Below are 12,119 nucleotides of genomic sequence, written 5' to 3'. Positions count from 1 at the left end.
GAGAGCCATCAGAGGAACTGGTGGGCTGATTTTCTTCACATGTATTCATCTGTCTTACTCTTGATATGTTAGTCTGTTGAACCGGATAATAAAGTACAAATCAAAGCAAAAGGCTGAGGTCAGAAAGAGACTGTAGAATTGTCTTATAAGTGGTCTAAAAAAAAAACGTTATGTAGAAAAAAAGAATTTCTTGTTGAATATTATTCAGTCCTTGACAGCCTTGAAGTAATACAGTGCAGATGTGAACATGATGTGTCTCTACAACTTAAGAAATTCACACATTTGTAATACTTTTTTTTTTTTTTTTGCTTTTGTCAAGATTAGATTTTTGTATGTGACCACGTTAATGACATTCCCATAAGAATCAGCTGAGCTACTTTCTTCTTGGTGCTAATTAGCATATATTAGCATGCTAGCATGTGCTAATATCTTACAATGCCAACGCTGCAAAATATCCAAGAGGGTCCAACTGAACCACCTAAGAGCTTCCTCCTCAGACCCCTTTCATGCAGATAATATCACTAGTTTTTTCCTCAGATTTGATCAGAAACAGATTTTGGTGATTTGCTGACATCAAAAATGTCTATGTAGGCTACGTCATGCAACCTTGGACCACTCCAATTGTTTTGCATCAAAGATATTTTATGCCTCAGATTTTATCAGAAGCAGATTTTGGCGGTTTCCAAAAGTGAAAAACGTCAACGTATATGTGGATTATTTCATCCACCAGAACCAAAAGACCACTCATCCTGCTCAAACCCCATTGACTGACAGAATTAGGGCCCTCAGGAGCTAGGAGTGCAGCTGGACCCTTCTGAAAATATTAGCATTGACACTATTAGCACATTCATGTTTAGCTCAGGCCCTTATAGAGTGGTTTAGGACTCTTTTTTTTTAAATGCTTTTCTATATATACCTCAAGAATAGAGTGATTAAACAGTCCTTGAGTTTATTTGAAGAATTCAACAAATAAAGAGATACACAGCTTTCACTAGACAGAGACATTAGATAGTTTGAACAAGTTACTGTATCTTCTTCCATCAGGATAAAAAAGCCAAAAAACAACATTTAATGAAGTTGGAACTCTTGGACATTGCTCTCCAGTTGGAGCGTACTTACATGTAGCACAACGATTTGCAGAGAATCAATATCTCATGCTTGATTCTTCACATTACAGTACATGACAGACACACAAGATAAAGTTCACTCACCGAATCTACAGTGACGAACACTTTAGGTAGAAAGTGGCATTTTGTGCAGGAAAACAGGGGACTCATACAAAATATGATCCAGTACTGGAAATGAGTTTGTTTTTTTGATCCTGACTATTTGTATTCATTGATATGATCTTTTTTCTTTATTCATATAACCCCCCCTACTACAGTATAATGTCATGAATTACACTATAAAACGTGCATCATCTCAGGATTTTATCTTTTTTCGTCTTTTTTATTGCCCAATTTAATTCCCTCTGACTTCTAAGGCTGCAGAATCTGTTGTTGTGCTAATGTTTTGAATAGTTTTACACCAGTCAACACATCTTCTGTATCTGATGGTCGCTGGAACTGTGAGTGCGATGTGATCATTTGCAACTCAACAAAACATTTACTCAATGATTCAAAGAAAATAATGGCTTGTTCTGCTATTTCCCTGCTCTCAAAAGACATGAGTGTGTAGATGTATGTGCAAGCGGTGTTAGTGCAGTCGGCATCAGAGGACAGCCTGCACTTTCATCTAGAAACATGTTGGAATAAATTGCATGTGATACCAGGGAGTCTGTGTGTAAATAGCTTTAAGGTTGGGGTCTTGGAACATTTTGTAACTTTACTGAAGGGCTTTCAGATCTTACAATCCAACCTTTTTATAATCAAATCAATTTTTTCCCTCTTTTTTTTTGCTTGAAACGTTATGTACGTTTTGATGTCTCTTTTTTGGCACAGAATCCACACTTGGCTTTTATTATTTATGAGGTTCATTTTGTTCAGCTCTGACAGATTTTTCTTGAACATTTCTTTCAGCTCTATTTTGATTCTTCGCACACAACGATTATGAAAGTGTTTATGAGGGAGTTAACACGCCTTTTTCCCCTTTAATACACCTGAAATAATTACAGAGAGGAAAACCAACATGAACACTGCACTTTATCTGCCAATTTATTGTCCTGTTTTATAGATACAGTAGCTCAGACATCCATCTCAGTCCAGCTGTGAGGTTACTTCTTAAACAAACAAAACACAACACTTAACAGCTTCTGGTTATCATCCACCTGGAGGATGATGGAGTGATGGACTCAGATTAGTCCGATTTCTGCCTGCAGGAGTAACACTGTGGAGTGCATGCTGGTGTTTTGTGACTGCCGAGCATGTGGAGTGGCTCAGCGCTGCCTGGAGAAGAGGTTCCTCAGGGCGTTGTTGTAGTTCTTATTAAAGGCGGTGTATATGAGCGGGTTGAAGAAGGAGTTGGAGTAGCCCAGCCACAGGAAGATGCTCTTCCAGATGGGTGGGATGTCGCAGGAGCAGAGCGGGACGATGAGCTCGGTGATGAAGAAGGGGATCCAGCAAAGTACAAAGACACCGATCAGAATGCCCACCATGAGCGCCGCCTTCTTCTCCTTCTGCTCGCGCCACGTGTCCCCGTCCGTCTGGAAGGTCACGGTGGCGTGTCGCACGGTAAACACCATCTGGGGCTGCTGCGCCTCCTCCTTCACCTGGGAGGCAGCCGATCACAGAATGAATCAGTTTATTCTGTTGATTGGTTCATCAATCAGACAAACCTGGTTAGCTCGAGAATGAGAAAGCAATATCCTGAACAATATGAGCCAAAGAGGAGCAATTACTGAAGTGAAAATTTTGGGGCTGCTCAACAAAAGATGGATTATAAGCTGCTGAACTGAGCAACAGGTGGATCAACAAGCCAAAGCTTATTCTTTCATTTCATAAACACACACGCAAACGCACACACTCAGTCTTAATCTGCATTTTCCAGCCGCCCATTTTGTGCCATTTCGCAAAGATATTGCACAGCCCAGGAAAAGGAAAAAGAAAATGTCAACATTTATCTGCTGACTTTCTCTTATTTGTTGCCTAGCACAGCTCAAGGCTGACTTTTTTTTTTCCCTCTTTCTTTTTTTGTGTTCATCTGGAGAAGTCAACCAGGTCGCAGCTTTTATAAGGACAAACCATCCCTCTAAATGTGTTGGAAGTGAAAGCGCGCAGGCTAACACTCTGCACTGTTCAACATTTAAACAAGAAACTGCACTCGGATGGGGGAACTTGTTCACTCTGGAACAAATTTAGCTGAATCAATACAGGTCAGCGGGGGCCCATAACTGATAAGCCAGAAGAAGCATATCCATTTGCAGCACAGGCCAGAAGTTAAAAGCATACTGCTGTTTGGAAGGAGGTCTGAATTTAGAGGGATGGTTCAAGAACATTATATAGTAGACAGAGCAGTAGCCAAAATGTGCCTCTAACTGCAGGCTCTGCTTTATATATCATTGATTTAATGATGTGTCTGAAGCTGAGTGTTAAGTGTCACCTTCCTCTGTGAGGCTCAGCTGTGTTTAGGCAACTAAAACTGCTTGGTTAAGTACGAGGGAAGGACTGTGCCTAGTTTTAGGCAGGATTTGATTAGCTTAGCTTAGCATTACTGATTCTGAGCAGTGGTAAACTTCTATCATGGCTTTTTCCCATGCCATTCTCTTTCCAAGGACATCAAATACAGGCGTTTTGTCTAAGCTGCGTGCGTCGCAGAAGTGTACAAGGTGTCCTCTGGAGCCTGAGCCGCTGTCAGTGTCAATATTTGTTGCCGACAGATGTACAGGAGGGTTTTTTTTTTTCCAGTTTAAAAGGGTCTCATAGGGAAGCTGGGCGGGTGGATGTAGTGTGTGTTACAAGACGTTAACTCATTTATTATTTTCCTCACTTTTTTTGTTTAATTTGTGACTCAAGTTTCATTTTCACTTGCTGTTTGGTTAATGTTTGGCACCAGCACACCTTGATTTAAGTCGGGCAATTATCAGGATTTGAGTTAAAATACATGCTTTCACATCATTTAGCATATTTTACAAGGTGAACATCTTGTTAACCTCTTAAAGAAACAGCAACCTAGTGTGTCCAAATGTGACACGGAGGAGCCCTGAGTAAGACCAGGCTCAATATCTCTAAGTTGTTGTTTCATTAGTATTCAAACCAAAATATTAAAGAAAAAGTTACGCTTTTTTTTGCCAGCACTTGGGTTCTGAGTGTACTTTTTGCCAGACAGCAGTCAGGAACGGTGACTTCTTTGAGTCATCGCTGTGAGATTATCAAAAGAGACTTCAATTCAGCCCAAATGGAAGGGAAGATGTGTGTGCACGGGCTGGAAATGTTTCAACCTGAGCGCGAAAGTAGCACTTATTCCAGGGCTTTGTGAATCTCCTCCATGACTAGATGGAGGCAAGAGGACAAGGGAAAAGGCTTGAGTGAAATAAGAAGACGAATCAGAGTTGTGTTGGCTTGTTTGTACAGCTGCTAGATTTTATGTCCCGGATAAATGAACAAATACTGCAAAATTAATTCAGCAGTCAAATTTGGTCAGATGGCACGAAGTGTTTATATATGAACAAACAAACAAGATATTTATTAGTGAGCTTTAGAAGTGCTGGGAGGGGTATTTTTAATCTCTGGGAGCAAGATAGTTTTTTTTTTTAAAATTGTATGGAATCCAAAATATTTCGCTGGCATCGGTCACTTTGCATATCTACAGTGAAATGAACCAACTCCCGTAGCTACTTTCTGACTTTCGGGAGAGAACTATTTGTGCAACTAGGTCAGGAATCTGTGCATCATACCTATCAATATACTATATTTCTGGTGCCATGGGCTTGTGTGTGTGGCTTATTGTCTTAGAGCGGGTGTTTTTGACGGATGAGTGCAGGAGGTTTATTATCTTAGATGTTGATGCCACCGCTCACATCATAGCTCTGTGCAGTCACTTTGCAGGGCTACGTGTACGCTTGGAAATGACGAGGGCAAACTTTGACTGGGTAATGAGACACGCAGAACACAGCTATCAACTGTGTGTGTGTGTGAAGCAGAATCTCAAATGAAACACATTCTATATAATTGCTATAGCTACAAGAATGATTGCCGGCGTAATGAGACTTGACATAAACGTCTATCAAAGCAATAACAGAAAGGGCTAATTTATTCAGCGATCGGTCCTCCTTGACTACGAGCTTCCAATTTTGGACCTATTGATGCCACACTTGCTTAAGAAGAGGGGTATCTTGAGGATACGGGGGGAAATTACACACATTACATACAGTAAATGAGACAAATGGCCTCATTGTGGATGTCTGCTAAGTGCTCAGCATCTTCAGACTGAATAAACAGCTATTCACAGGTGAAAGAACAAGGTTTATTTTCAAAGCTGCCCAAAAAAGTATCACAATCTTTGTCAGTGTAGATGAAAAGTGTGCAGGCGGCACAATTGTCACAGGGAAAGCTCCTCTGATTAAATGTTTTGCTAATGCTCGCGGAATAGATCTAGACCTTTGTGTCTGCTGATTAGAGGAAAACCAAAGGCAGGAAGGCGCAGTTGCCCATTAAAGATGCGGGAGGTGGTATTTATAGGCTTCTACCTTCTGCCTACACACTTTAACAAGCTGCTGGTGATGAGCAGGATGACTTCAATTATTTGTCCTTCTGCTCATACATCGGATACTTATGTTTCCCTGATTACTCTTGAATAGCTCATCAGTCAAAATAATAGATAATTGCACGGCAATCCAGAGTTGTGGGTCGGGGGCATTAGCCAGAGACGCATTCATCCTGTGTTGTACCTAAGGGAGGGTAATGATACTGTGGCTTTCGAGGATGTTGAGCTGTTTTAAGGAAAAAAAAAAAGGAGGGATAAAAATGGAAAATGAATAATCACCTCAGCCATGGGTGTGATTGTGTTCGTCTTGCGGGAGCCAATCCGAAACTTGGCCGCCTTGTAGATCTTCCAATACACAAAGAGGACGACACAAAGCGGGAGGTAAAAGGCGCCAAAGGTGGAGAAGATGGTGTAGGACGGCTCCTGGCTCACCTGACACTTCATCCCCTCTGAGTACGTCTCCCCCCAGCCGAAGAGCGGCGACAAGGAGATGATGGAGGACAGCAGCCAAGTGAGGGCGATCATCACGTTGGAGATCTTTTTGCGCGTCTTGAGTGTGTACTGCAGGTGCCTGGTGATGGACCAGTAGCGGTCCAGCGCGATGGCCGTCACGTTCCAGATGCTGGCCGTGCAGCAGAGCACGTCGAAGGAGATCCACACCTGGCACAGCACCCGGCCCAGCTTCCACAGCCTGTTGTTCAGCTCGTGCACCAGGCTGAGCGGCATCACCAGAGCGGCCACCATCACGTCGGAGATGGCCATGGAAGCCACCAGGTTGTGGGGCACCCGGTGGAACGTCCTCACCCGGAGGATGGTCACCAGCACCAGCAGGTTCCACACAAACGTGGCCACCACCAGCATCGCCAGCAACGTAAGGGTGAGCACGCTGAAAACAGACAAGGGCCGGTAGATGTTCCCGCCGGAGTCATGGTCCTCCGAAGCCCCGCTGAAATTGGCTGTCAGTGAGCTGGTGTTCGGGTACGTCATGGTTGCTGCTCAGGGCCATGCAGCAAAGGGCCAAGAGGATTCACACTCAGTTTCTGCAGACAGCTGATACATTCTGCAGGAGGGAGAGAGAGAAGAAGGAGTAACTGATTAAATGCGATCGTTGTGTGTCAGTTTAAAGATGCAACACAAATAAAAAAAAACAAAAACGTGTGTCTTTCACTGCTGGTTTTGTGTGCCAGTGTGTAAATCCACTGCAGCACTGTATCATTGTCAAGAGAGGGAGTTTAGTGATTTGCTCACAATAGTAAAAAAGTACTTGAGCTTCTCATTTCAGTTGTCAAGCAACCTGCCTACAACTTTCAAGTGCAATTTCATCTGCTGTTAAAAAGGCTCAAAAGTACTCGGGGACATCTCTGGTTCAGGAAAAGACCATAAATATTCAGTTTCATCATCCCACTGTCGTCCTTTGATTTGCATCAAAGTCAGGACTTGGTTGCAAAATGAACAGTTTTAAGTGGAGTCTTGCTTTAGACTCATTTGGGAATATCTAATTTTCGTATCCAATAGAGAGAGATCCCTCTTTCAGGCATTGTGGAGTTAGATGTTTTAAGTGGTTGCAGAGAGCCGCGTTTTTTTTTTTTGTCTTTGTCTAAGAGTGTCTGTTTGAGAGATTCTCTGTATTAACATAAGACTGTCTCCATTTTGAGCTCACAAAAGAAAAGATTTGACATGCCAGCTCTATCAATACATTCACAGGAGAGACTCAGCAAGCTGCAAAGTCTGCGCTCCGCAATGTTCAACAGAGCAGAAACAATGAATCTCAAATCACCAACCACTTCTGCAGTCTGACAGCAGAATTTTTGTAGAGTCTAATATTGCTCTGTGCAACTTGCAACAGTTGAAACAAAGAGCCCAACTTCAGTACAAGCAGAATAATTAAACAAGTCATCAATTGTGTGATTTCGCCAACTACATTAATTAAAAACTTTAATGAAAAATATGCAAAACAACTACCAATAGAAATCCCCAGTTTTTCTCCAGAATGCATTGTTATGATAATTAAGACACATTTGACTCATTTTTCAGCAGCATCACCGGGGGCCGCAATGAAAACATATTCAAATTTCTCGACATGTTCATTTTAATCATTGATCATGACTTCTTATTTATACTTGCACAGTTGAAATGCCTCCTCCTGTCTTCCTGCGACCTCCTCTTGCTTCTAACAGTCCTCCCAGGCTTTAAAAAAAAAAATCTAGATCACAGTTTCTTAGCCTTAACCTCATGTCTACCACTCCAGAATCTTAAAAGTGGAGTTTTTCTACTGGTAATTTTAAATATTAAATCTAATCATTCATTTTGAATGTGTTCGACGTTGTGAAGATGTGGAGGATGTGCTCAGGTTATTTTTCACGTCTAAAGGCAACGTGTTCGTAATGAGTGCAACTAATGCATATAATGCTCCTGCAAATAATTGGCCCTAATTGAGTTTGATTTAAATCGCAGGATTTAATTGATAGGATCATATTCTCCTGCTTGTTTGGCCTCTGACAACATCACTTTGGGCTATATTACTAAGGAATTAATAGGATGAATAAATCAATCAAAATATCAAGGACGTGTTGATACTTCTGCAGGAAAATCAACACTGAAAGAAAGCTAAAATACAATACAGAACTATTAGGATGAAATGCTTTATTCATTTAAGTTTTTACACGTGAGGGAGCCTAGCCAGATTGTTTTCCTTGCTGGGTTCCCTCAATAACCACATGTCTCCTTTAGCTGCTACATGTAAGTGACATGTGACAGTGTCTCTTAGCATCACAATCCACGGCCTTTAATCAAAGGTTCCAACCAAACACACACCAATAGGCTCTGTGCTCTGTCTTCTCCCCGCTTCTATTAACAAGCCTAATAGCCATGAAATTGCACAACTGTTATGAAGGGAAGAGGCAATCAAACATGCGGCATTCAGCAAAGCAGGCCTGCAATTTCTCTGCTGACATCGCAGGCCAGGTGTCTGAAAAGACAGCTGTCAGTCACTTCTATGAAAGGCAGGAAAACACATACAAGTGTACATTCACATGGCAGTGGAGTGAAGCCGGAGACGCTGACAGGCAGGTTTCACATTCACTGATGTCACCGTACAAAGGACAACACCTGAATTCATATAGCTCATATTTTTCAATGTTTTTCGACGGCTGCGTCAGTAAAAATGTCAATTCGGGTCGGTCAACGTCTCCATACCCTCAAGTTGCCATCTGGTTCACCTGGCATATTTGCTCGAGTCCTCATCCTGGGAATTTCAGTTAACAGTGAGAAATTAAACAGCAACGGAGGATGATTAACATCTCATTATTTGTCAGAAGGTCCGTGCTCTCTTACTTTTTCAGTGGGAGGAGAGAGGTGAAAATGACAGTGATGAATTTTAATGATCCAGGCAGAGCTGCGGAAGGGAGATACGTCCGGAGCACATATATTTCATTATCATTTGAAAACGAGCAAATTCATCAGAAACTAAAAATCCTCTCTGAGCCTCCACAAGCAGCAGGAGGACCACGCTGCTCCAGATGCTGCACAAATTACAATTCAGTTTCATTAATTGCTACAAACTTGTATGCTTTTTAAAGATAAGTTTGCTTTCTGCCCACAAAGATCCTAATCTCTTAAAGAGTAATTTGCTGGAAATGTCTCCTTTTTTCTGCTTGTCTGTTTAAAATTTCACGTTTTTTTTATCCTCTTTCTGTGCAATCAGCCTTCTTTTAAACAACAATTTCCAAGTTTCCAGACAAAGAAGTACTATGACATCTCAGTTTCAGTTCATTTTTATGTACAAACACACTGTCACAGCCGTGTGATTAAAACTGCAAGAGTGTGAGTGACATTGTCTTTGTGTAAAGACTTGGAAACTGTTGCATGCTCTTTTGTTGCACACTTTTCCCAGAGAAGAGTTAGCATTAGGAGGGAAGGTTCACATATGAGTCCTCTGACTTGGGTAATATTAAAACCATAAAGCAAACCTTTAAATTAGGAGGTAAACACTTTAGCAGCTTCACTTAGAGCAGATCAATGCAATGTTTCTGAGCAAAATATTGAAAGGATGGTCTGATAGCTGAGCTGAGAAACAAAACTCTGCATGCAAGAGTGATTAAATGAATTTAAAAAAAAAAAACAGTTTCTAAGAGGTGTTACTTTCCAGAATATCAACTTTACCACTTAAAGAATGAGGAGTCCCCATGGAGCTCTGATGTCCCCTGAGGCTTCTTATCTGCACCAGCTAATCAGCTAAAGATGATAATTAACCAATACACTTGTTACACATCAGCTCAAACACAGCCTCACTTTGTCTGGAAAACAAAGAAAGGAAAAAAAACAACGACTTTTCTCTTCGATTTCAAAGCATTTACATCTAGAAAACAACAACTCACCCCATTAACAGTTAAGCCGAAAGCGGATCCTGAACCAGTAGATCTCTGCTCGGTGTTAACCTCGCCTCGGAAATTTCACTTGTTTGCGGGTCTGTCAGCGCGGTGATTGAGCTCAGTGTGGCTGGCAGCAGAAACACACCTCGCACTGAGGATACAGAGACGCTGGAATGAACCACGCAGCGCTCTGGAGGGGGAAACCGAGCCCAAGCAAATGATAAACGCTGCGTTTTTCTATGGGCATGTGGGAGACTCGTGTGCGTAATCGTTTTTTTTTTAAAGGGAGAGCTTTATTTCCAAAGCATGCGGTGCGTTTGAGGACGATGTCTCCATCCTGACACGGTGTTCGCACTGCTCAGAAACAGTCCCTGCTTCTACTTAGTCGCACTCTGCAGTGATCAGAGGTTGCTTGAGGAGACTCGGATCCTGCTGCTTTATGATGGAAGATACTTCCATGTCACCACCTATGGAACTCCCATGGCATCACCTCCTCCTCCTCCTCCTCCTGCTCCTTCATTCTTCTCCTCCTGCCAGCGTGATTAATCCGTAATTCAAATCCAAAACTCTGTAGCACTTCTAATCGAGTTTCCCTGCGTGGAATATCGTGGGACACTCGGTTTGTCCCGTGGAAATGTCCTGAGAAAATCATGATTTATTTAATTAAGCCATCACAATGTGCACTGTGAGGCTGCTTACCATTTGTCAATTAAAACCTGGTGTAAAGATGATTTCATTTAGTAGGCAGAATAAGTCTGCTGTCAGTAACACATGCAGCTACATGAGGACAACGATTCCTATCAGACTTTATAATGTCAGGTGGCTGACTTGCTCTTAACTGATATCCATCTGTCCTTAAAAATAATGCCGCAGCACCACAGAGCAGTGCCCTGACTGTAAACAGGCTGCTTAACATCACAGACAAAGCATGAGTCCCTATAGAAGCTGATGATAAAAGTGCCTATAAAAGTTGTGGTTTCAGCACCATGGTCAGCGCCATGGGATGCATGGTCATAACCTTCATTAAAAAAAGAAAGAAAAAAGCCCAGTTCACTGTTTCAGCACAACCTGCATTACAAACACAAACACCATCCACCTAATTTACCTCCCCACCTTGGAGGGTACAAAGAGTGCTTATCTAATTGTTGCTTGTGCTAACACTTACTTCCTCCTAATCCGTGGGATTTGCTTGAAATATCTGCTCTGAGCGGTGGAACGGTAACAAACCATGAAATATGCAGCTGCACACATGTAGAGGCACACTTCATCACATCAACACCCCCTGCTCAAGGAAACTGGTAGCTTTGGCGCCCATTTCCCTCCCATCAGCCTCCCCCTTTTGGCTCTTCCTCCTCCCCCTTTAACTCCCTCATACAGGTGATGCGCAAAATCAAATCAGCTTAGCAGTTGCTCCCGCAGTCACTGCTGAATAAGGTGCTTTGCAAAATCGCGTCTTGCTAATTACGAGGCTATGAAGGCATTAATGCAACCCGCTGAAAGTGACACCACAAAGTGTTCCTTATTAATACAGATGACATACAGAAACCTGCACTTTTTGCTGCTCAGTCTGATGAAACTACACTGCAGCAGATCTGGATCAAAATCACCGAACAGGGCTCACATCATGCAGTGTAGTCTGTGCTTCTGCAGGAAACTGCAAGCACTAATCAGGCTCAGCATTTAATTGTGTCTGTGCCACCGGAAAAAATCACACTGCGTCCTGTTTTGAGCAGCTGTGATTCACCTTGCTCTTACTAAATGCAAACATCACACTTCCTCTGCTCTGTTCTCTCGTCTGAGACTAAGGAGCCCATCTTTTTTTCTTCTTCTTCTCTCATTTTCCAGGCACACTTGTGTAAATCACATCTCTGACCTTGTCCCACCAGGCTGGTCTCATCCCCATAAATAGCCAATCATCAATTACTCCTATTACTACAATATTTTATTGCTGTCAGCAACTATAACTTTACACTGCACGTCCTGGAAAAAGGCCAGGGAGGAAATATGATGTGGTCTCGGATCAGGGGATTTGCTGGTTAACCTGCCACATAAATCCTGCACTATAGGCCTGTATGTCTGCCTTACAGTAATTGTACAGTGAGGGAATGA

The 12,119-nt window shown here is 42.3% G+C and overlaps 1 protein-coding gene across 1 annotated transcript; it reads right to left on the bottom strand.

Moving 5' to 3' along the window:
* Positions 1 to 932: 932 nt before the first annotated feature.
* Positions 933 to 10,488, bottom strand: htr5ab (5-hydroxytryptamine (serotonin) receptor 5A, genome duplicate b). The gene is made up of 3 exons (XM_022206978.2): positions 10,017 to 10,488; positions 5,920 to 6,700; positions 933 to 2,707 (listed from the first exon to the last, which is right to left on the bottom strand). The coding sequence occupies exons 2-3, from the start codon at positions 6,625 to 6,627 to the stop codon at positions 2,375 to 2,377; spliced, it is 1,041 nt and encodes a 346-aa protein (XP_022062670.2). The 5' UTR covers positions 6,628 to 6,700; positions 10,017 to 10,488; the 3' UTR covers positions 933 to 2,374.
* Positions 10,489 to 12,119: the final 1,631 nt, after the last annotated feature.

The sequence above is a fragment of the Acanthochromis polyacanthus genome, chromosome 20 (genome assembly GCF_021347895.1).
Source record: "Acanthochromis polyacanthus isolate Apoly-LR-REF ecotype Palm Island chromosome 20, KAUST_Apoly_ChrSc, whole genome shotgun sequence".
Lineage (NCBI taxonomy): Eukaryota > Metazoa > Chordata > Actinopteri > Pomacentridae > Acanthochromis > Acanthochromis polyacanthus.
This window is presented reverse-complemented; position numbering and strand designations above follow the sequence as displayed.